This window comes from Pongo pygmaeus, chromosome 6 (assembly GCF_028885625.2).
Source record: "Pongo pygmaeus isolate AG05252 chromosome 6, NHGRI_mPonPyg2-v2.0_pri, whole genome shotgun sequence".
NCBI lineage: Eukaryota > Metazoa > Chordata > Mammalia > Primates > Hominidae > Pongo > Pongo pygmaeus.
Window position 1 is genome coordinate 68,873,330 of NC_072379.2, and position 21,769 is coordinate 68,895,098.

Sequence of the window (21,769 nt, forward strand, 5' to 3'; positions counted from 1 at the left end):
GGCATGAAAACAACATTGATATCCTTCATCAGAGCTCTGGGGCGACCAGGTGTGTTGTCAGTGAGCAGTAATATTTTGAAAGGAATCTTTTTGTAAATGGTACATCTCAACAGTGTGCTTAAAATATTTAGTAAACCATGTTGTAAACAGACGTGCTATTATTCAGGCTTTCTTGTTCCATTTCTGGAGCACAGGTAGAGTAGATTTAGCATAATTCCTAAGGGCCCTAGGATTTTTGGAATGGTAAATGAGCATTGGCTTCAACTTAGAGTCACTACTAGCCTCTAACAAGATACTCATTCTGTCTTTTGAGGCTTTGTAGCCAGACACTGGCTTTTACCCTCTAATTGTGAAAGTAGTAGATGGCATCTTTTTTCCATATAAGGCTGTTTTGTCTACAGTGAAAAATCTGTTTAGTATAGCCACCATTATCAGTGATCTAGACTAAATCTGGATGACTTGCCATATAGCTTCTACATCAGGACTTGCTGCTTCGCCTTGTACTTCTGTGTTATGGAGACAGCTTCTTTCCTTAAACCTCCAATGTCTGCTAGCTTCAAACTCTTCTTCTGCAGTTTCCTTACCTCTGTCAGCCTTTATAGAATTGAAGCTATTCCGGTCCTTGCTCTGGAATAGGCTTTGGACAAAGGGAATGTTGTGTCTGGTGTGATTTTCTGTCCTTTACCACTAATACTTTCTCCATATCACCCATAAGTGTTCTTCACATTTATCATTCATCTGTTCTGGAGCAGCACTTTTAATTTCCCTGAAGAACCTTTTTTTTTTATTTTTTGCATTCTCGTATTGGATAATTGTTTAGTGCAAGAGACCAAGCTTTCAGTCTGTCTTGGCTTTTGGTACATTTTCCTGGCTAAGCTTAGTCATTTTTAGCTTTTGATTGAAAATGAAAGATATGTGGCTCTTCCTTTTGCTTGAACACTTAAGAGTTCATTGTAGGGTTACTAATTGGTCTAACTTCAATGTTGTTGTGTCTCAGTTAATAGAGAGGCCCTACTAGAGGGAGAGAGATGGAGGAATGGTCAGTTGTGGAGCAGTCAGAATATACAAAACAATTTATCAATTAATTTTGTCATCTTAAATGAGGATTGTTTTGTAGTGCACCAAAACAATAATATCAAAGATCATTGATCACCATAGTAGATATAGTAATAATGAAAAAGTCTGAAATATCCTGAAAATTATTAAAATGTGACTTATGCACATGACATGGGCACATGTTGGAAAAATTATGCTGATAAGAGTTTCTGGACACAGGGTTGCTAGAAAACTTCAGATTGTTAAAAAAACACAGTATGAAGTGTCATAGTAAAGCACAGTGGAATTGTAACAAGGTATTCCTGTATTCTGTTTTATTATTTTAATGACTTTCTAGCTATTCCTTGTTCCTATAGCCATTATTATTTTAGTGGTTGCTCTAGGAATTAGTGTCCTCTTTAAGTTGTCATCATATGCCTAGAGGGCAGTACTTTATCACCTCATATGAAATATGAAGAACCTTGCTATAGCATAATTTTAATTAGCCCCCATCCTTTTTTCTTTTTCATTATGTATTTTACATCTGCATGCATAATTTACTCCACAGTGCTATGCTAATTGTTGCGTTAAACACCCTTTTTAAAGAAATAAAGAACAGAAAAAAAATCTTTTACACTCATACATTTACTTAGTGTTTTCAGTACTCTTCATTCTTTTTTGTAGGTACAAATTTCAGTTTTGTTGTCATTTTTCTTCATTTTGAAGAACTTTCTTTAGGATTCTGTGTATTGCCAATTTTCTTTTCTTTTTTCTTTTTTTTGGAGATGGAGTCTCGCTCTGTCGCCCAGGCTGGAGTGCAGTGGCACGATTTCGGCTCACTGTAACCTCCACCTCCTGGGTTCAAGCAACTCTCTGCCTCAGCCTCCCAAGTAGCTGGGATTACAGGTGGCCGCCAGCATGCCTGGCTAATTTTTGTATTTTTAGTAGAGACGGGGTTTCACCATTTTGGCCAGGCTGGTCCTGAACTCCTGACCTTGTGATCCATCCGCCTCAGCCTCCCAAAGTGTTGGGATTACAGGCGTGAGCCACTGTGCCTGGCCTATTGCCAATTTTCTTGTGACAAATTATCTGAGCTTTTTATTCTCTGAAAATATTTTCATCTACTGCCAAGTTTGAAGGATATTACATTGATGTAGAATTGCTGTATTTTTTTTTTTAGTACTTTAAAAATTGTTTTATTTTCTTCTTGCCTCTATTGTTTCTAATTAGAAGTCAACTTCCACTGTATAATTGATCCCTTCTATGTAATGCATCTTTTTACATAGTCTTGTACTTTTACAGTATTCAGTTATTTGGCTTTTTGTTTAAAATAGATAACATCCGAAGTCTATTACCTTTTCATAGCCCACTCTTCCTGCTTTGCTTAGTTTAAATTTTATTTACAGTCATAGTTATTAATCCCTCCACAACATCCTGTACTTCTTTACCTCTTTAACTTTATTTGCTTATTGACACCACAACACTGGTTAAATCCAACATAACTGCTTCTCCATTCCTATTTTTAAGCAGGTGAATGTGGTTGATGAAAAAAAGAAACTTTTACTGGTCTCATTTTAAATTCATGAGCACCAATCTGATTTGTGCCCTTATTCTTGCCTTGCAATCATTAAATTTTTCCTGTTATGTTACCTGGCCCACTCTTCTGACCAACTCTTTTATACTTCCTTCACTTTCATTTAACATTTTTTTCACATCTTTTCTCTTAGCTCATGACCATAGTTCTTCACTGAAAAATTGAGGAAATCGAAAGAGATGTTTCATAATATCCTGTTATCACATACATTCATAACTTGTATCTATGCATGTATATTTTATATTTTCTTCTGTTACTGTGGGTGAAATATCCATGTATCTAGCTAAAGCAAGTCCTTTATGTGTGCATTGTAACCGACTCCTTCTAGACAATTTCATTTTATTGCTTTGGCAATTTTACACTTTCTGTACCATCACATTTTCACTCTTTATATGATCATTCTTATTATCATATACCTTTGTCATTATCTCTCTCATTTTAAAAAGAAGATGAAAGAAATCGTTGATCTTAACATTCCATTTTAGGCAGTACTCTTTACTCCTGCTTATTTTTTTTACAGCAAAACTTTATAAGAGGGTTGACTGTTGGCTGTCTACATTTTCTCTCTTCTCTTTCTTTCTTGAACTCCTCCAATAAACTTTTACAAGTCAAAGAGAATAATCCCCATTGTTATGGTCAATTCTTAGATTCCTTATTTTTGTTTTACACCTATATGAAATGCTTAACACAGTTTATCCTCTTTTCCCCTCTTCTCCCCTCCCCTCTCTTTTTTTCTTTTCTTTTCTTTTTGAGATGGAATCTCGCTCTGGCGCCCAACCTGGAGTACAGTGGCACGATCTCAGCTCACTTCAACCTCCACCTCCTGGGCTCAAGCGATTATCTCGCCTTAGCCTTCCAAGTAGCTGGGATTACAGGCACCTGCCACCACGCCCAGCTAATTTTTGTATTTTTAGTAGAGACGGGGTTTCACCATGTTGGCCAGGCTGGTCTCGAACTCCTGAATTCAGGTGATCCGCCCGCCTTGGCCTACCACAGTGCTGCGATTACAAGCACTGCACCCGGCCGTCATTTTCTTTTTTAAAACACTTCTGTACTTGGCTTGTTAGAACACCAAAGTTTGTTGATTTTTTTTTTCTACGTTTTTGGCCTTTCTCAGTCTTTTTGCTGTGTAAGTAAATCTTCTGAGTATCTGTCCTTAGATCTCTTCTTTTTTCACTCTACCCTCATTCTCTTGATTATTCCCATCCATGTTCATGATTTTAAGTGTCATCTCCATGTCAATGACTTTAAAATGCATATTTCTGTGTAGTCTTCCTTTCTGAACTCTTGTCCATCATATTCAAAAGAATACGAATGGCCGTTTTTATATTTAATGGGATCTCACACTTAATTTTGCCAAAAACACCCTCATAATATTTTGCCTTCCCCCATCCCCCCCGGCAAATGCTGCATCTCTTAATTTTTTTCTCCATCTTGTTTAGTGGTAACTCCACTATTCCAGTTGTCAGGCCAACGGTGTTGTTAGTGTAGTTCTGTGTTCTCTTTATTTCATGGCCATATCTGATTTATCAGCAAATTCTTTTGGCATTGTCTTTACAAAACCCATCTTACCAGAAAACATTCTATAAAACACTTTGTACCACACCACCGCTGTCACCACCCTGCTCCCTGACTATATTATCTTTCACTTGTATTGTTAACTGGTCTTTTTTTCTGATTTTGGCTCTGCCTTTATTCTGTTTTTATACAGCAACACAGTGGTTGTGTTATATTTTAGGTTAGAGAGTGTTACTCTTCTGTTTAAACCTTCCAGTATAACTTCTGACTTGCTTCAGAGTGAAAGCTAAAACCTTTATACTATAACAGAAGATTTGCCCTCCATTGCTGCTGACCATATCTTTTGCTCAGCTTGTCTTTGGTTTAGTTCCAGTCATCATGGCTTCTTTGCTATCATCAAATATTGTGAGCATGTTCCTATTGCTACAGTTTCAAACATGCTGTATAATACTTACTTTATTTTATTTGCAGTCTAAGACCCATTGGAATATAGGTGCCCAAATACAGAACTTTTTTCTTTTTGTTGTAAGCACTGAGTATGTAGCAAATTGTCCTAGCACATAGTAGGCACTCAAGATTCAGTTTTCCTTTTCATAAGTGAGTTCCTCTCCCACCTGTTTTTCTTAAACTTGTTTTCAGATCCGTGATTCTAACTGCAACTATGAGGCCTTTATGAACATTATTAAATTGAGTGACAATATTGGAGAGCTAGAAGCAGTCAGAGATAAGGCAGCAGAAGAATTACAGTATCTTAGATCTCTAGATACAGCTGGTGATGGTAAGTAATGTATTTAATTTAAAATATTTTTTTGAAGTATTATTATATCTTCAAAACTTTGGTTAATTTACCCAAATGTCATTTTCTGCTATTAATGGTTTCACCTTAATTAAATCTTCCTTATTAGGTTAACATGTGCTTAGTTAGAGTAAAAGCATTATTTTCAGAATGTGAGAATGTGATTATTGTAATTATCCCTAAAGTGAAGGTAATTGGCATGGTTTACTTTTAATTAAATAATTTCACTGTATAATTTCAGATGGTTTCTTTTATTGAATAAAACAATTGCTATATTATTGGTTATTTTGTTAAATTACAGTAAGTGCATGTTTAAAGTATTTCATAAATAACATTACCACTTTCTAGTTCATGATTTCTTTGCTTTTAGATATCAACACTATCAAAAATCAAATAAATAGCTTACTATTCGTAAAGAAGGTATGTGACTCAAGAATACAGCGATTGCAGTCAGGCAAAGTAAGTAAAGTACTTTTGAATTAACGTTTAGTTATAAATACTTTATAGGGATTAAAATGCACAGTAAAGGACAAAAAGTAGGACATTTACCAGTGCAGCACTTTACAAGAGGACTTTAAAAAGAGTTTTCTCTTTTACAATGTGATATAAATATTTGTTAAAACATGCCAAAAAGTTTAACTAAAACACTGCCTGAAAAATGTTAAAGTAATTGAAGATTTTATTTTATTCCTTGATTTATTTATGCATTTACTTGTGTATCATTTGTTTATTCAAAATTTACGTTTATTCAATTTTGTGAGTTGGGTACTTTTTAGAAGAGCCAAGTAGACAGGCTTTTCATGGAGTTTACATTTTAGTTGCAGAGTCAGGAAATAAACCAATAAGCAAATTGATGCATAATATCAGGTGGTGATATCTACTGCAAAAAACAGTAATAAAGCAAAGTAGCATATAGAGAATGTCTTGGACTGGTTTAGGTAGGTTCCAAGAGGTTCGATGACACTTGATCATAGTGAGATCTAAATAACATGAGGCAGTTAGTCTTGTGATGTATTTTTGTTTGCCTTTGAAGTATCTATCTTACAGGCAGTCATGAGAGCAAATGCAGGGGCACTAAAGTAAGAATGTCCTTGGTTAATTGGAGGAGGTCGTTGTGATTGGTATGGAATGAATGAGCTATTGTGCTAGGAATGAAGTCATAGAAGAACCGGGGAGTTAGATCTTACATGGTCGTATATGGTCTTAGTGGCCGTAGTAAGAATTTTATTTTATTCTAATTATGATGAAAATCAATTGGAGATTTGCCCTGGCAAGTGACATTACCTGACTTACGAGCTAAAAATTAAAATTATTATCTTTACTCTTTGTGGAGAATAGACACAAAGTGTGAGATGATAGGGGTAAGAATGGAAACTGAGAGATTATTTGCAATACTCCTGATTTAAAACTAGATAAGAGATGTCTATGGAGGTTGTGAGAAGCGATTAGAGACTGGATATAGTGCTAATAGGATTTTCTTAATGGAGTGAATATGGGGTGAGAAAGAAAAAAAATAACTCAAGGATATTTCAGGGTATTTTGGTTTGAGCAACTGTATAAATAGTCATGCCGTTTACTGAATTGGGTAACACTGAGAGAGGAGGAAGTTTGGAAAAGAGAATTGAGTTTTGGGTATTTTAATTTGAGATCCCTGTTTGACATTCAAGTAGACATGCTAATTGGTAATCTTGAGTTCTAAGGAAAAGTTAGTGATGGAGATGAATTTTGTAAATCCTCAGAATTATCAGATGTTTAATGTTGAGAGACTGGATGATGTTATCTAAAAGAGTGTGTGTAAGTAGGAATGCACTGGTGACTTGGTCCTACTACACTTCAGTGAACAGAGTTTAAGACAAAGTAAAGAATCTAGCTAAAGAAACAGAGTAAATAGCCAGTGAGATTGCAGGAAAACCTGAGCATGTGATATTGAAGCAGGGTATTTCCCTGACCCCTTCGCAGGACTTGCAGCAGGGGTGTCTTGTTTACTACTCAGCCTGCCGTTCTCAACTCTTTGTGGTGGGGAGCGCGCAAGCGAACCAATGGGAACTTGAGTGGAGTGCTAGAACCAGCCTGCCACTTCGGCACTGGTGGGATCAAACTCCACTCACTCGGACCCACTGTATTCCACCCCTCGCGAGAGGGAGCACACAGGTGAGTGGGTGGAGGAACTGGCCAGAAGCATTAGCACTGGCAAGAGCAAACTCTGTTCAGGCCCTACAGCTGTCCCAAAGCCCTAGAAGGTGTGTTACAGTGCTCTCTTAGCTCTGCTATCTGTGGATGGCTTAAGGGTTAACAGCTCAGTGGACCATTTGCCTTTTTGCATGAGGCGGCTGCCCTTCACCGGTGAGGGCACAGGGCCAGTGTGACAGCCTTTTGTGTGCACACTCATGGCTTCTGAGCTCTTATTTGGCGTCCAGGAAAAATGAAGTCGCATGAATGAATTGAAAGATGGTAAATGCTGGAGATTTTATGGCCAATGAAAGTGGTTCTCAGCGGGAAGGGGAGCTGAAAAGGGGAATGGGGCGGGTAGGTAATCTTCCCCTGAAGTCCGGCTGTCTCCATTTCGATTCTTTCTGAAGTTATGCCATCAAGCTGTCCCTCTGAAGTTGAGCCGCTTCTCTCCAACATCCAGCCGTAGTCCTGGCTACCAGCTGAGTAGCCTGGCTACCAGCTCAGTTTTTTATAGGCACAGGATGGGGTGGTATGCGGCCATGGGTAGTTTAGGAAAAGGCAACATTTGAGCAGGAAAACAGGGATATAAGTTTTCATTTAGGGCTGTGGGCTCAGGCTTTTTGGCTTGAGTGGGTGGTATTTCACCAGGGACCACCCTTTTCTGCCTAGAATTTTGTGCCCCCTGTCCCTAACAATATCTCAGAAGCCAAATGTTAAAAGTGTTTATAGAAGGGAAAGAAGAGGTGTATCAAAGGATAACATGGAGAAAGACGAAGACTGAGAATTGGCCATTGGACTTACTACCTTCTGGATTATTGGTGATCTGATGAGAGCATTTTTTGTGGAGTAGTGGAGAAAAATCTTAATTGGAGTTTGTCCATGAGAGAATGGGAAGAGGTAAATTAGAAACAGTAATGATAGTTGCTCTTTAGAGAAGTTTTGCCCTAAAGGAGAGCAGAGATTTGGGGCTTTAAAGCAGGAAAAAGCATTTCTTAAATACCCTTAGGTTTTTCATGAGGTCACATTTTTGCTGTGGTTTTCTGTTTTGAAAATTTATTTATGACTCTCTGGTCTTATAATTTTACAGTGTATTTAAATTCCTTAAGGAATAGAAGAATTATTTCTAAAAACCGTGGTGGCATATGCCTGTAATCCCAGCTACTCTGGAGGCTGAGGCAGGAGAATCGCTTGAACCCAGGAGGCGGAGGTTGCAGTGAGCCGAGATCGCACCATTGCACTCCAGCCTGGGCAACAAGAGCCACACTACGTCTCAAAAAAAACACAAAAAACAAAAAAACCCCTTAAATTTAGTTTTCTAGGTGAATTATAACTTAAGAAACATTACTTGAGGCCCATATTTGTTGTGTGTGTGTGTGTGTGTGTGTGTGTGTGTGTGTACCTTTGTTTCTGTTAACTTTATTTTAAAACTAGTTTATATACTCGTGCAAATGAGCATAGAGGAAAGATACGGTTTCACTTGTGCTTTTCTTTAATTACTTCCTTATCTAGATCTCAGAGGTAGTGATCTTTCAGCGTCATTACTCAGTGTATTTACCCAGGCACTTTTTGATATTGAATCCTTTTAAAATTTAGATATTTTGTTTCCAAGCCTGTCAATTCCATTTTGAATACAAGCTTTATTTTTTAATGAGCTCAGATCATACAGTGTTTTCCTTTGTAAGTAAACTCAGAGTCCCCACGGATTTGCAGTTATATAGCCATGTTACTTATCTTGAAATCTTAGAAACCTTTATCCTCAGCGAATTTTCCTTCCCATCCTGTATCTGTGGAGCCGCTGCTGGGCAGGAGAAAGAGGTGATACAATTTGAAGAAGGGAGACTTAGTAGGAATCATGTGCTGCCTCTAGATTGCTCTCTACCAGACATTTAAAGTCAGTTAGCTGTTATTATTCAGTACTTATATGAAGGAAAATACAAATTATAGAGATGGATTTGTTTTTTTTTTAAATTCTCTGCATTTTCCTTTATTTACCACCTATGCTTAATTTAGTATATGCCTCTGAATATGGCAGCCTACTTCATTTGCAGTAAACCTGCTTATCTTTCTTTTTTAAATAGAGCGTTCTGAAATATGGATTTGGGAATATAGAGAAGCCAGTGAAAATAAATAATTCATAGAAACATCATGGCTCTTACTGGAAAGGGCAGCAGCATTTGAAAACATGTAGTCATACTTACCGGCTTTGTGACTTAATAGGCAACCTTTTTCATCTTCGTTTTCCTTGTTTGTTAAGTAGACGTGGTGATACATATCCAACAGGATTGCTGTGCAGATTAAATGAAGTAATATGTGTAATGTAACTAGCCCAGTGCCTGATACGTAGATGCCCTTTAAATTTTGGACACAATTTTTCACTTTTTTTTTTTCATATGTAGATTGTTTCCTTGCTCTGTGACTTTAAAAAGTATGTCTGAAATTCACTGTTTAGAGAGTCTGGAAAAAAAACATATTTTCTCTAATAATTAGAGATTTGACTGAGTTAGGAGCAAAATTACTCTTTAGGAATATTTTGTTTTCCTAGTAGTAAATAGACTTTATACATGAAAATGTTGAGTTTTTAAAATTCTTGCATATATTAAATATTTCCTTCACCCTTTTAACCTTTGGAATGTTCATTTTCATTTGGAAGATATAGAGATAGAGAATAATTGAAAATATAGTGATTTCTATTTATTTTATATTGAAAGAATTGAATGCTATTATTTTTAATATATTAATATTTTTAATTTGCTAAGCAACTCTTAACTAGGAATTTAAATTCACAGAATGTATATCTATTGGGAAACAACATGCATGAGAAGGGAAAAACTTCATCTTTACTCCATTTTAGCTTGATTTTTTTCCTTATATTTATGTAAACATCTTTAACAATGAATGATTAGATAAAATATTAACTTATATTCACTTTTGCCCGTAGGAAATAAATACTGTGAAACTTGCAGCAAACTTTGGGAAACTTTGCACAGTCCCCCTGGACAGCATTCTTGTAGACAATGTTGCACTACAATTTTTTATGGGTAGGTAGATCAATTCTATTTAAATGATATAGCCATTGAATTTCTTTTTTGATTTTTTATTGTGGTAAAATACACATAAAATTTAGTATCTCAACTACTTTTAAGTGTATATTTCAGTGATATTAAATGTATTCATGATGTTGTACAGAGTCTCCAGAACTATTTTTATCTTCCAAAACTGAAACTCTACTCATTAAAAACCAACTCTCTCCATTCCCCACACCCTCAACCCCTGCAGCCATCATTCTGCTTTCTGTCTCTATGATTTTGACTACTCCTAAGTACCTCACGTAGGTGGAATTGTACAATATTTGCCTTTTTGTGGCTGGCTTACTCACTTAACATGGATATGCCCTCAGGTTTTATCCATGTTATAGCATATGTGAGTATTTCCTTCCTTTTTAATGCTGAATAATATTCATGTGTGTGTGTGTGTACACACGCACACACTTGCTTCTTCCCTTACCTCTTCTCCCCTCCCTCCACTTTTCCTAATTTCTCTGCCTAGTACTTCCAGTACTACGTTGAAACGAAGTGGCAAACACAGGCATCTTTGTCTTGTTCCTGATCTTAATCTTTGTCTTGTTCCTGATCTTAATCTTTGTCTTGTTCCTGATCTTAAACAAAAGTATTCTGTCTTTAAGCATTGAGTATATTATTCACTGTGGGCTTTTTCAGATACAGCTTTTATTATTTTGAGATAGTAGCCTTCTGTTCCTAGTTTATTGAGTGTTTTTGTCATGAAAGTGTGTTGCATTTTGTGATATGCTTTTTGGGCATCAAGATGTGGTGTTTATCCTTCATTCTGTTGTACTGTATTAGACTGATTTTTTTTTTTGCATGTTCAACCGTCTTTGGATTCCAGGAATATATGCCACCTTAGTTATGGTGTATGATTTCTTTAATATGCTGCTGAATTTGTTTTGCTAGTATTTTATGGAGGATTTTTACATCTATATTTATAAGGAACATTGGTCTGTAGTTTTCTTGTACACTCTATCTGGTTCTGTTTTCAGGATAATGCTGGCCTCATAGAACGAGTTAGGAAGTGTTTCCTGTTTAATTTTTTGGAAAAATTTAAAAAGGATTGGTGTTACTTTTCTTTAAATGTTTGATAGAATTCACCAGTAAAGCTATTCAGGTCCAGGTCTTTTCTTTATTGAGGATTTTTGGTTACTGATTCATTCTCCTTACTACCTATCAGTCTCCTCAGATTTTCAATTTCTTCATGATTTAGTTTTGGTAGATTTTCTGTTTCTAGGAATTTTTCCATTTCTACTAGGATATCCGATTTATTGGCATACAATTGTTCATAGTACTTTTAGTTTTGTAGAGTCATTAGTAATATCCCCACTTTCACTTCCGATTTTAGTAATTTGAGTCTTTTCTCTTTTTGTTCTCCTAGATAAATGTTTGTCAATTTTGTCACTCTTTTCAAAGAATCAACTATTGCTTTCATTGACTTTTACCATTGTTTTTCTGTTCTCTCTTTTGTTTATCTCTGCTCTAATCTTTACTATTTCCTTCCTTCTGCTAGCTTTGGGTTTAATTTGTTCTTTTTCTGTTGCCTTATGTTGTAAAGTTAGAAAGCTTTACAACATAAGGAAAGATGATTTGAGATTTTCCTTTTTGCTGTGTCCCATTAGTTTGGTATGTTATGTTTGTTTTAATTAATCTTTATGTATTTTCTAATTTCTCTTGTGATTTCTTCTTTGATCCATTGGTTGTGTGAGTGTGTTTTCATGTTTTCAGAGGATAAGTAGGGTAAATAAAAAGTGTGTTGTTTGATTTCCAAAAATATATGAGTTTTCCAGTTTTAATTTTGTTATTGATTTATAATTTTATCCCATTGTAGTTGGAGAAGATACTTTGCATGATACCCATTTTTAAAAACTTTACAAGACTCAATTTGTGGCCCACTGTATGGTCTGTTTAGAAAATATTCCATGTGTACCTGAGAAGAAGCTGTATGCTGTTGTTGGGAAGTGTTCTGTATGTTTGTTAAATCTACCTGGTATATTGTGTTAAGTCCTCTATTTCTATACTTATCTTCTGTCTGGGTCTATCCGTTACTGAGAGCGGGGCATTGAAGTCTCCAACTATTATTGTGGCACTGTCTCTTTTTCCCTTCAAATCTGTCTGTGTTTGCTTCATATATTTTGGTGATCTGTTAATAGGTATGTAACTGTTTATAATTGTTGTATCATTTTGTTATGCTGAATCTTTTATTAATATATAATGACCTTATTTACATCTTAACCATTTTTGATTTAAAGTCTATTTTACCTAATACTAGTATAGCCTCCCCTGCTCTATTTTGGTTACTGTCTGCATGTGATGTGATTTTTCATCCATTCACTTTCAATTTATTTATGTCTTTGTATCTAAAGTCTTTGTAGACAGTATATCATTGGATTGATTTTTTTAATCCATTCTGCCAGTCTCTGTCTTTTGATTAGAAAGTTTAATCAATTTACATGTAAAGTAATTATTTATAAGGAAAGAGTTCTGTCATCTTGTTATTTGTTTTCTACATGCTTTATGTCTTTTTTGATAGTCATTTTCTACATAACTGACTTCTTTTGTATTTAGTTGATTTTTTTGTAGTGACATGTTTAAATTTCTTTCTCATTCCTCTTATGTATATTATGTAGCCATTTTCTTTGTGGTTACTATGGGGATTACATGTAACATCCTAAATTTATAACACTGTAATTTGAAATTATGTCAGCTTAATTTCAAATGTATTCAAAACTTTTCTCCTTTACAGCTCTGTCACCTTCCCTCTTTTGATGATGTCACAAAACTAAGTCTTTACAAATTGTGTGTTCAAAATATGAACTAATAGTTCTTTTAAATGAGTTACTTTTGCAAATGATGTAGAAACCAGGATGTGCAGTAACAAAGTATATTTCTGGCTTTCAGACTGATAGTTGATTTTTTAAAAAATTGTATTTGTCTTTCCAGTCACATAGAAAACAAAAAATAGAGTTACAAATCATTGTAATAATACTAGCTTTTATAATTGCCCATATTTTTATTTTTACTGAGATATTTATTTCTTCATATGATTTCAAGGTACTAAGTTACTATCTAGGGTCCTTTAGTTTAATTTACCCTTCAGCACATTTTGCAAGGCAGGTCTTATGGTAAGATGCTTCCTTTGCTTTTGTTTATCTGGGAATCCTTACTTCTCTCTCATTGTGAAGTATAGTTTTGCCAGATATAGGAACTTGGTTGACAGTATTTTTCTTTTAGCACTTTGAATATCACTCCATCACCTTCTGGCCTCCAAAGTTTCTTGAAAGAAATCTGCTGATAATCTTTTGGATATTTTGTATGTGTTGTTTTTCTCTTTCTGCTTTCAGATGATTTATTTTTTGAAAGTTCAATTATAATGTGTCTCCATGTGGATATCTTTGAATTCATCTTAGTTGGAGATTGTTGAGCTTTTTGGATGTTTATATTCATGCCTTTCTTCAAATTTGGGAAATTTTCAGTCATTTCTTCAAATATGATCTGCCTGTTTCTCTCTTTCTTCTCCTTGTAGAACTCCCACATGTAACTTGGTCCAGCAGGTCACTTAGGCTCTGTTTACTCTTCTTTATATTTTTACATTCGGTTTCTTGAATCTAAAACTTTTATTAATCTATCCTTACATTTGCTGATTCCTCTGTCTGCTCAAATCTACCTTAAATTTCCTTTAGTGCATTTTTTATTTTAGTTATGTACTTTTCACCTCCATCATTTTATTTTGGTTTCTTCTAGGTTTTCTATCTATTGATCTTTCTATTTTGTTCATAGATTGTTTTATTGACTTTTTTACGTCTTTCTTTAGTCTTTTGGGCATCTTTAAGGTAGTTGTTTTAAAGTCTTCATCTAGTAGATCTTCCATCAGGTCTTTTTTGGGGACAGTTTCTGTTGATGTATGTTGGCTTTTTTTCCTCTTTGAATGGGCCACACTTGCCATGTACTTTGTATGCCTTGGGGTGTATGTGCGTGTGCGTTTGTGTGTGTGTGTGTGTGTGTATGAATAACTGGCTATTTGAATCTAATAATGTAACTCTGGAAATCACTTTCTTCCCTTTCCTTAGGGTTTGCTGTTCTTTATTGTTGTTACTGTTTTTGTTTTTAATATGTAGGCTGTCTGTGATCAGCCTGAGGTATAAACTGTCTTCTCAAGACTATTCTGAGCTTGTGCTTTTCCCTGGGCATGCATAGTCACTTTCTAATTTTCCCACATATGTGGTTGCTTTTGAATGTCCTCATTTTTAATGCATGGCTCCAAAAGGGAGATAAGGGTAAAACTGTAGGAGTCAAGGGAGAAAGGGTGCCAGTCTTCTAAATCCCTTGCTCGTTACTTCAGCAGAAAGGAAAGGGGCTTGGACCAATCAAGAGATACGCAACAACAAAGGCTGCCTATTTGTCTGCACCTCTTTGATCAGAAGCAGCAGTGTGCGGTCAGAGCCTAGATCCTGAATATTTGAAGGACAAGTTGTTTTTTGTCAACCCTGGTTCCTACTTGCTGTGTACAAGCTAATTCTGGAGTGCATGCACAGCTACTTGTTCTAATGGTCTGAGAGTGGGGAATGGTAGCTGCAGTTGTGCTAAGAGCTGAAATGGACTGAGATTAACCAAAGCTTACTTCCCAAGCCTTCCCCTAAATGTTGCAAATCATCAGTAGATTCCAGAGTTCCAAATTAGTTACATCAGATTCTGCCATTGCACTTGTTGTAGAGGTGGAGAGAGAGAATTCTGGTGCTTCACACTCCCACATCTTCTTTGAAATTTTTAAGAATTTTAAATATTATTAAATTTTAAGTAGTTAATATTTTGCATGCCAAATTCAGTGCACCCTTTATTCTCTGAAATGTTTTTCTTTAGAAACCATGGAGGTAGAGCTTTATTTTGTTTTGAGGGAAATAGTTGTCATAACTAATGTACATTTACCAAACTGCTTTTAAAATAAATTCTAGGAAATTCTAATGCAAATTAAAATTCATTGAGAAAGAGTACTTTATTGGGAACATACAATGTATATAACCTGTTTGTATCATTTTTGTTCATGTGTACATGAGGGATTTTGTTTTTATACCATTTTAATATATACTTTTTAATTTAGATCTTATTGCTATTACATTAGGATTGCTTTTATCTGGAGGACATTTTCAGTAAACCTCTACGTTTTCATTTTTGTGATAAAATATAAGTATATGATTTGAAGAGTCATTTTTAAAAATATGTCTAGAAATATTCATATTATAACAATCTTTATTGAGAACAAATGTTGAATGTTTTATGTAACAAATTTATTCACTAGAGATTTTATCATGAAAAGTGAGATTGAAAAAATTCTGAAATACATGACTTCACTTTTGTTTTTAACATAACTGGTTTTTTAGCATAACTAATTTACAACTATATTTTCACCTCAGGGATTTGCTAAAACATTTTCAAAATGTGGAGTTTTAAACACTTGAAACTTTAATCCTTCTTTACTTGTCATAAAACTACATTGGCCCCAAATTGTGTGACACTAATATTTATGTTATTATGGATTTTTGATTGCTAGATTACATGCAGCAAACTGGAGGTCAAGCACATCTGTTCTTTTGGATGACAGTGGAAGGATACCGGGTTACCGCCCAACAGCAGCTAGAAGTTTTATTAAGTCGTCAGAGAGATGGAAAACATCAAACCAACCAAACCAAAGGTCTTTTAAGAGCAGCTGCTGTTGGAATTTATGAACAGTATTTATCAGAAAAGGTGAGGCTGTATTTTGATTACTGTTTTCTTCTTTAGCAGTATTATTAATAATTTTTGTAATCCATTGCTTATGCCAGGCTGACTACCTCGAAAACATTGTCTCCTTTAATCACTAACAATCTTCCTGTCTGTCTGTATCCTCGTTTAAGTGAAGATTCTGATGTTTAGCCAGTCAAATCATCATGGCCACAGTCATGCAAATACTAAATGATAGAATCAAGATTCAAGGTCACACACTAGATTCACCACAGGCTGAAAGTAAAAGGATAGAAAAAGATAAAGCATGCAAAAGTAAACAAAAGAGAGTACCTATATATATTTTAAAAATGTATATATGTTTAAATGTATGTATTAAACATATATACATTTAATAACAGAGCCCCCCAACGAATGAAACAAAAATTTGCAGAATTGAAGGGTAAGAGAGACAATTCTATAGTTATAGTTGGAGACTTCAATACCCCACTTTCGATAATTGATAAAACAATTAGATAGAAAAACATCAAGGATATACAAGACTTTAGAAACATTATAAATCACTTAATCCTATAGAATAATATATATACTGTATGGTAATTCTATAGAATATATATAATACACTATAATTCTATAGAATATAATCTATAGCGTCTATAGAATATATTTTATATAATATATAATTGTATAGATTATTTTATTATAGAGTGTATAGAATACATATGTAGAATAGAATTGCTTTAGAACTTACAGAATACATGTATTATTCTAATAATGTAATCTAATAATATTGTAATAATTCTAATATTCTAATAACAATTCTAATAATATTGTAATATATGTATATATTGTTATATATGTAATATGTAATATATGTAATACTGTAATACATATAATATATGTATATTATTCTATAGACTGTTTCCCCTAACGACAGCAAAATACACATTATTTTCCAGAACACGTGAAACATTCTCCAAGATAAATCATTTGCAAGGCCATAAAAGCCATCTCCATTTAAAAGTATTGGAATTGTTCTTTGATCAGATGGAATCAAATTAGACATCAACAAAAGGAAATTTGGGGGAACTACAAACAATTGAAAATTAAACAACGTATTTCTAAATAGCCTCTGAGTCAACAAGAAATGACAAGGAAACTAGAAAGTATTTTTAACTGAGAATGAAAATACATTGTATCAATTCATGAGATGCAGCTACTTAGTGCTTAGAAGAATATTTGTAGCTTTAAAAATGTCTAGGATAAAAGATCTACAATCAACAATCTTAAGTTTTTACCTTAAAAATCTGGAAATGAAAAATAAATCCAAGGCAAACAGAAGAAAGGAAACAAAGATTATTGTGAGAATCAGTGAATAGAAAACAGAAAAACCATAGTGAAAATCTAAAACCAAAAGTTGGTTCTCTGAAAATATCAACAATATTGTCCAACCTTTAGCTAGACTGGCCATGAAAAAATGGGAGAAGACACAGATAACCAAATTCATAAATGAAAGAGGAGACATGAACCCTGACCCCACAGAAATTAAAAGGAGTAAGCAAATATTATGATCAACTTTATGACAACAAATTAAACAGCTTAAAGTGGACAGATTGTAAGACACAGATTGCCATACTAACTCAAGAAGAAATAGAAAATAAAATAATTTGCTTAATAAGGTCTAATTCTTGCTGGCTATAGAAAAAATGCTAAAATCTTGGTCTGTGGTAAAATCATTTTTTTTTAAGTATAGGACAAGAAAAATGTCTTTCTCTAATTTGAAATACTTTTTGAATGAAAATGGAGAAAAGGATTACAGTAAACAGAAATTTATATACTGTTTCTCTAAAATTGGTAGGTGATTTTTGACGAGGCCAAAAGCAGCCTAGAAAAGAGTTGACAGACTGACCTGAGTTGTTGGATGTTACATGTAGGTTGTGATAAAAACTCATATAGTGAGCAAAATGACTCCTGTTTTTGAAATAAGACTACTTGAATATTTAAAAAAAAATGTGTCACCAGAAAAGGACAGCCAACTTAAACAGGATTTTCTAAATTTCTTTACTAAAACTAATTTATTTGAAATTGAACTTCAATTTGACAAGTTTATCTGTCTATTTAAAAACCATTTTTCCTCATAAAGGGATTTAACTTATGATGACATCATTATGCTTCAAAGTATTTAAAAATGAGCATTGTAGGCCTGGATAGCCTATATGATGAATTTATAGATGAAAAAGACCTGATTGACAAACAGTTGCTCTACCTATCAAACAAGCCATATATATGGTTTTTGGACTTTTTTTTGAGCACCGAAATCAAATTTCTACACATTTAAAAACCTGTTTTTAATAAATAAAATCCCAATTATTACATTCCCAAATTATTTTGTTGAAAGGATATTTAGGCTAGGTGCAGTGGCTCACACCTAAAATCCCAGTGCTTTGGGAGCCCAAGGTGGGAGGATTGCTTGAGGCCAGGAGTTTGAGACCAGCATGGACAACATAGCAAGACCTTGTATCTACAGAAAGAAAACGAAAAAAGAAAATTAGCTGGAGTTGGTGGCACAAGGCTGTATTCTTAGCCACTTGGGTGGCTGAGCCAGGAAGATTGCTTGATCCCAGGATATCAAGGCTGCAGTGAGCCATGATCATATGATTGCGCTCCAGCCTGGGTAACAGAGCGATATTCTGTCTCTAAAAAAAATTTTTTTTAATAAAGGTTATTTGACTTGATCCTTCACATTGGATTGACACAAGAAATAAGTGTGAGGTGGGCTTGAAAAGAGCAGAGCTAAAAATCAAGGTGAATTTTTATGTTTGACTATATTCAGTGGTAACACTGCATAAAAAGATGTCCTAAAGGCTGCAGGCAGTTCAGAAAAGTATTATTAGAGAAGGAAACAGAAAAAGCAAAAATACCCTACTGCATCATGGACTCGATAGAAAAGTCATTATTTTTGTTAAATATAGATAATACTTGTTTTGCATGTACATTTTTCTTTTATGTACATTTGTCTTTTAAAAAGTCTTTCTGTATTTTAAGAATACAAAACAATATAGCCTATAACATTTAAGTATCCAATAGAGTTTTAAAAAAAGTTAAATTGGTATATCAGAGGACAGAAACATTGTAAATTACATATTGTTGTATTTTTCTCACACAGATTATTTGCCACTGTTAACTAGTCCCATTGGTTTGTTTAAATAATCACACTTCTGTAATAGAAAAGTAAAGAATACACATTAAGAGATAATTTTGGGAAAACATCCACTTTTATATTTTCACGTTAAAGTAATAACAAATGTGTACAAATATTTCTTTTTTGTTGTTGTTTTGTTTTTTTTGAGACAGAGTCTCACTCTGTCGTAAAGTTTGGAGTGCACAATCTCACTGCACCCTTTGCATCCCAGGTTCAGGCAATTCTCTTGACTCAGACTCCTGAGTAGGTGGGATTGCGGGCATGCACCCACACCCAGCTAATTTTTGTATTTTTTTAGAGAGACAGAGTTTTTGTCATGTGGGCCAGGCTGTTCTCGAACTTATGGCCTTGAGTGATCCACCTGTCTTAGCCTCCTAAAGTGCTGAGATTACAAGCATGAGCTATCACGCCTGGCCATATAAGTATTATTTTGGTATTACTGTTTTTGGAAGAGGGGATCCTGACTGGTTGTGTTTCATGTTGGTACACTAAAAGTGTGGTCATCCTATACCAAAGATGTGGCTTAATCTATTCTGTGTACTTGAGATATATAGGAAAAAGTAAAGTTTAAATAAATGTAAAATATTATGTTTCAGATTCACCCTTTTTATTTCCTAGAAAGTGAGTTTAGTGAGCTTAGAGGGCAAATGAAAGGGCAAAACCAAGTAACATCATATTCCTCTCTAATGTTTGTTACATACTTGAAGCTGTTTAGTTCTCCTGTTTCTATTTCAGGGCAACTCTACTGCCCCCTGAAACACGAAACAAATAAGCATCCCCCTCAAAAAAAACAACCACCACACAACCTACTTAGGTTTACTAACAAAAGCGTCAAATTGACAATGGGGCATTAGAAGTTGTATAGCCCTTTTCCTACATATTTATATCCTGATGTTTACTTTTTTTTTCTCCTTTCTTGATTTATCTACCTGTTCTTTATTTTATTGGATAAATTAGAGAAGTTATGTAAATAATGCTTTTTGTTTTTGTTAGTTTCTCTAAATGTTGTCTCTAGGATTCATTTACTCTCCACACTTTTCAGAACTGAAAATGCAAAAGTTGATGTGCTGAAGCTGTTGACATGTCTAGCTTTTCAGCATTTTTTCTTTTAATAAAGTAACTTTTGAAGTTGAAATGTCAAGTTTTGTATTTCCTTGTGTTATATACTTTGAAATGGACGTTCTTAAATTAATTTTAAGGCTTTTTTTTCCCCATATCACACTGGAACTTTGCTGCAGCATTGGTTATAAAACCAAATTTAGGATAACAGTAGTCTCTTTAAAGGACATTCAAAAGGTTTCTCTAGGGTCAAATAATAAATAAAATGGCTTATTTGTTCAGCAGTCATATTAATACACATCTAGTACTACTGAATACTAAACACTAACTCCTAATGACAGTGTTTCCTATGTGCTAGACACTATGGTATATATCTTATATAGATCTCTTTTAATCCTTACAATAATCTTAAATAACCTTATATAGTATTATCTCCATTTTGCAGATGGGGTAAATGAAGCTTAGTGAGAGATAACTTGCTAGGCAAAAGTTGAAATTTAAATCCGTGTTTGTTTACCAGCCTGCTATGTAGTACATGAGGAAGAGAAGGGTTTAGTCTTGTTTCATCCTTCTTAAACATCAAGGTGTCATTTACAAACCAGTGATTCCTACCTGCCAGTTATTTTCAATAATATGATTCCATTATTATCGTACTATCAAGTATCATCTTGTATTAAGAAATTACGGAGATCATTACTATTATTTTTCTCTGTTAGGCATCTCCAAGAGTTACTGTTGATGACTATTTAGTAGCAAAATTAGCAGATACTTTGAATCATGAAGATCCAACCCCTGAAATCTTTGATGACATTCAAAGGAAGGTATTATTATGTACAGCATTTATCATTTTATCTTTTTTGAAAAAAAAACTTCTATGTAATGTAATTAGTTTTTAAAAACTTTTTAAAAGTAGAGTGGTATTAAAAAGATAAGCTATGGCAATTATACTTCTCAATTCCAGAAATGTAAACCAGTATTGTTTATTTCGTTAATTTTCTGAGGAAAATCCTTAAGTTGAGTTGTTTTATATGAATTTGATTGTAGAGCTAGAGATTCTAGTCTCAGAATTTGATGAACTGATGCCATATAAATGACATGTCTTTCAATTCATTTTAACATGAGCCTTGAACCTTTACATTTACTTGTTTCTTAGAAAACAATTCCTAGAACGTGCTGTCTGTGACTTGTGTTGCAGTAGGATTTTTTTCAATATAATTTAGTTACTGGAGGGATCAGAGGAAATCATTAGTTGTAAAATAGTCTTATTGCTGACAGCTTGTAACTATGATACATTATGGCAAGACCTCAATGTGTCTTTTGGTGAAATTGTGTTTTGTAAAAATCACCACATACCTGTATTAATTGTTGAATATCTTGATTTATTTCACCAAGGTGTATGAATTGATGCTACGAGATGAAAGATTTTATCCTTCCTTCAGGCAGAATGCACTTTATGTGCGCATGTTAGCTGAGCTTGACATGTTAAAAGATCCTAGTTTCAGAGGATCCGATGATGGGGATGGAGGTAAGGTGGCACCCATTTTACAAATAATATGCATATATATTTATATATATTCTGCTTACCAAAAGAGCTTTTGTATAAGTTAAAAATG

The 21,769-nt window shown here is 34.3% G+C and overlaps 1 protein-coding gene across 4 annotated transcripts in view; it reads left to right on the forward strand.

Annotated features, from left to right (window-relative positions):
- SNX13 (sorting nexin 13) overlaps positions 1-21,769 on the forward strand; it is a 156,607-nt gene that overhangs the window by 91,721 nt on the left and 43,117 nt on the right. For all 4 annotated transcript variants that reach the window (XM_054496852.2, XM_054496853.2, XM_063667497.1 and 1 more), the window contains 6 exons: positions 4,787-4,925; positions 5,314-5,402; positions 10,054-10,153; positions 15,726-15,919; positions 20,873-20,977; positions 21,549-21,681. In XM_054496852.2, the coding sequence (XP_054352827.1) occupies positions 4,787-4,925; positions 5,314-5,402; positions 10,054-10,153; positions 15,726-15,919; positions 20,873-20,977; positions 21,549-21,681 (760 nt within the window). The remainder of the gene's footprint in view (positions 1-4,786; positions 4,926-5,313; positions 5,403-10,053; positions 10,154-15,725; positions 15,920-20,872; positions 20,978-21,548; positions 21,682-21,769) is intronic.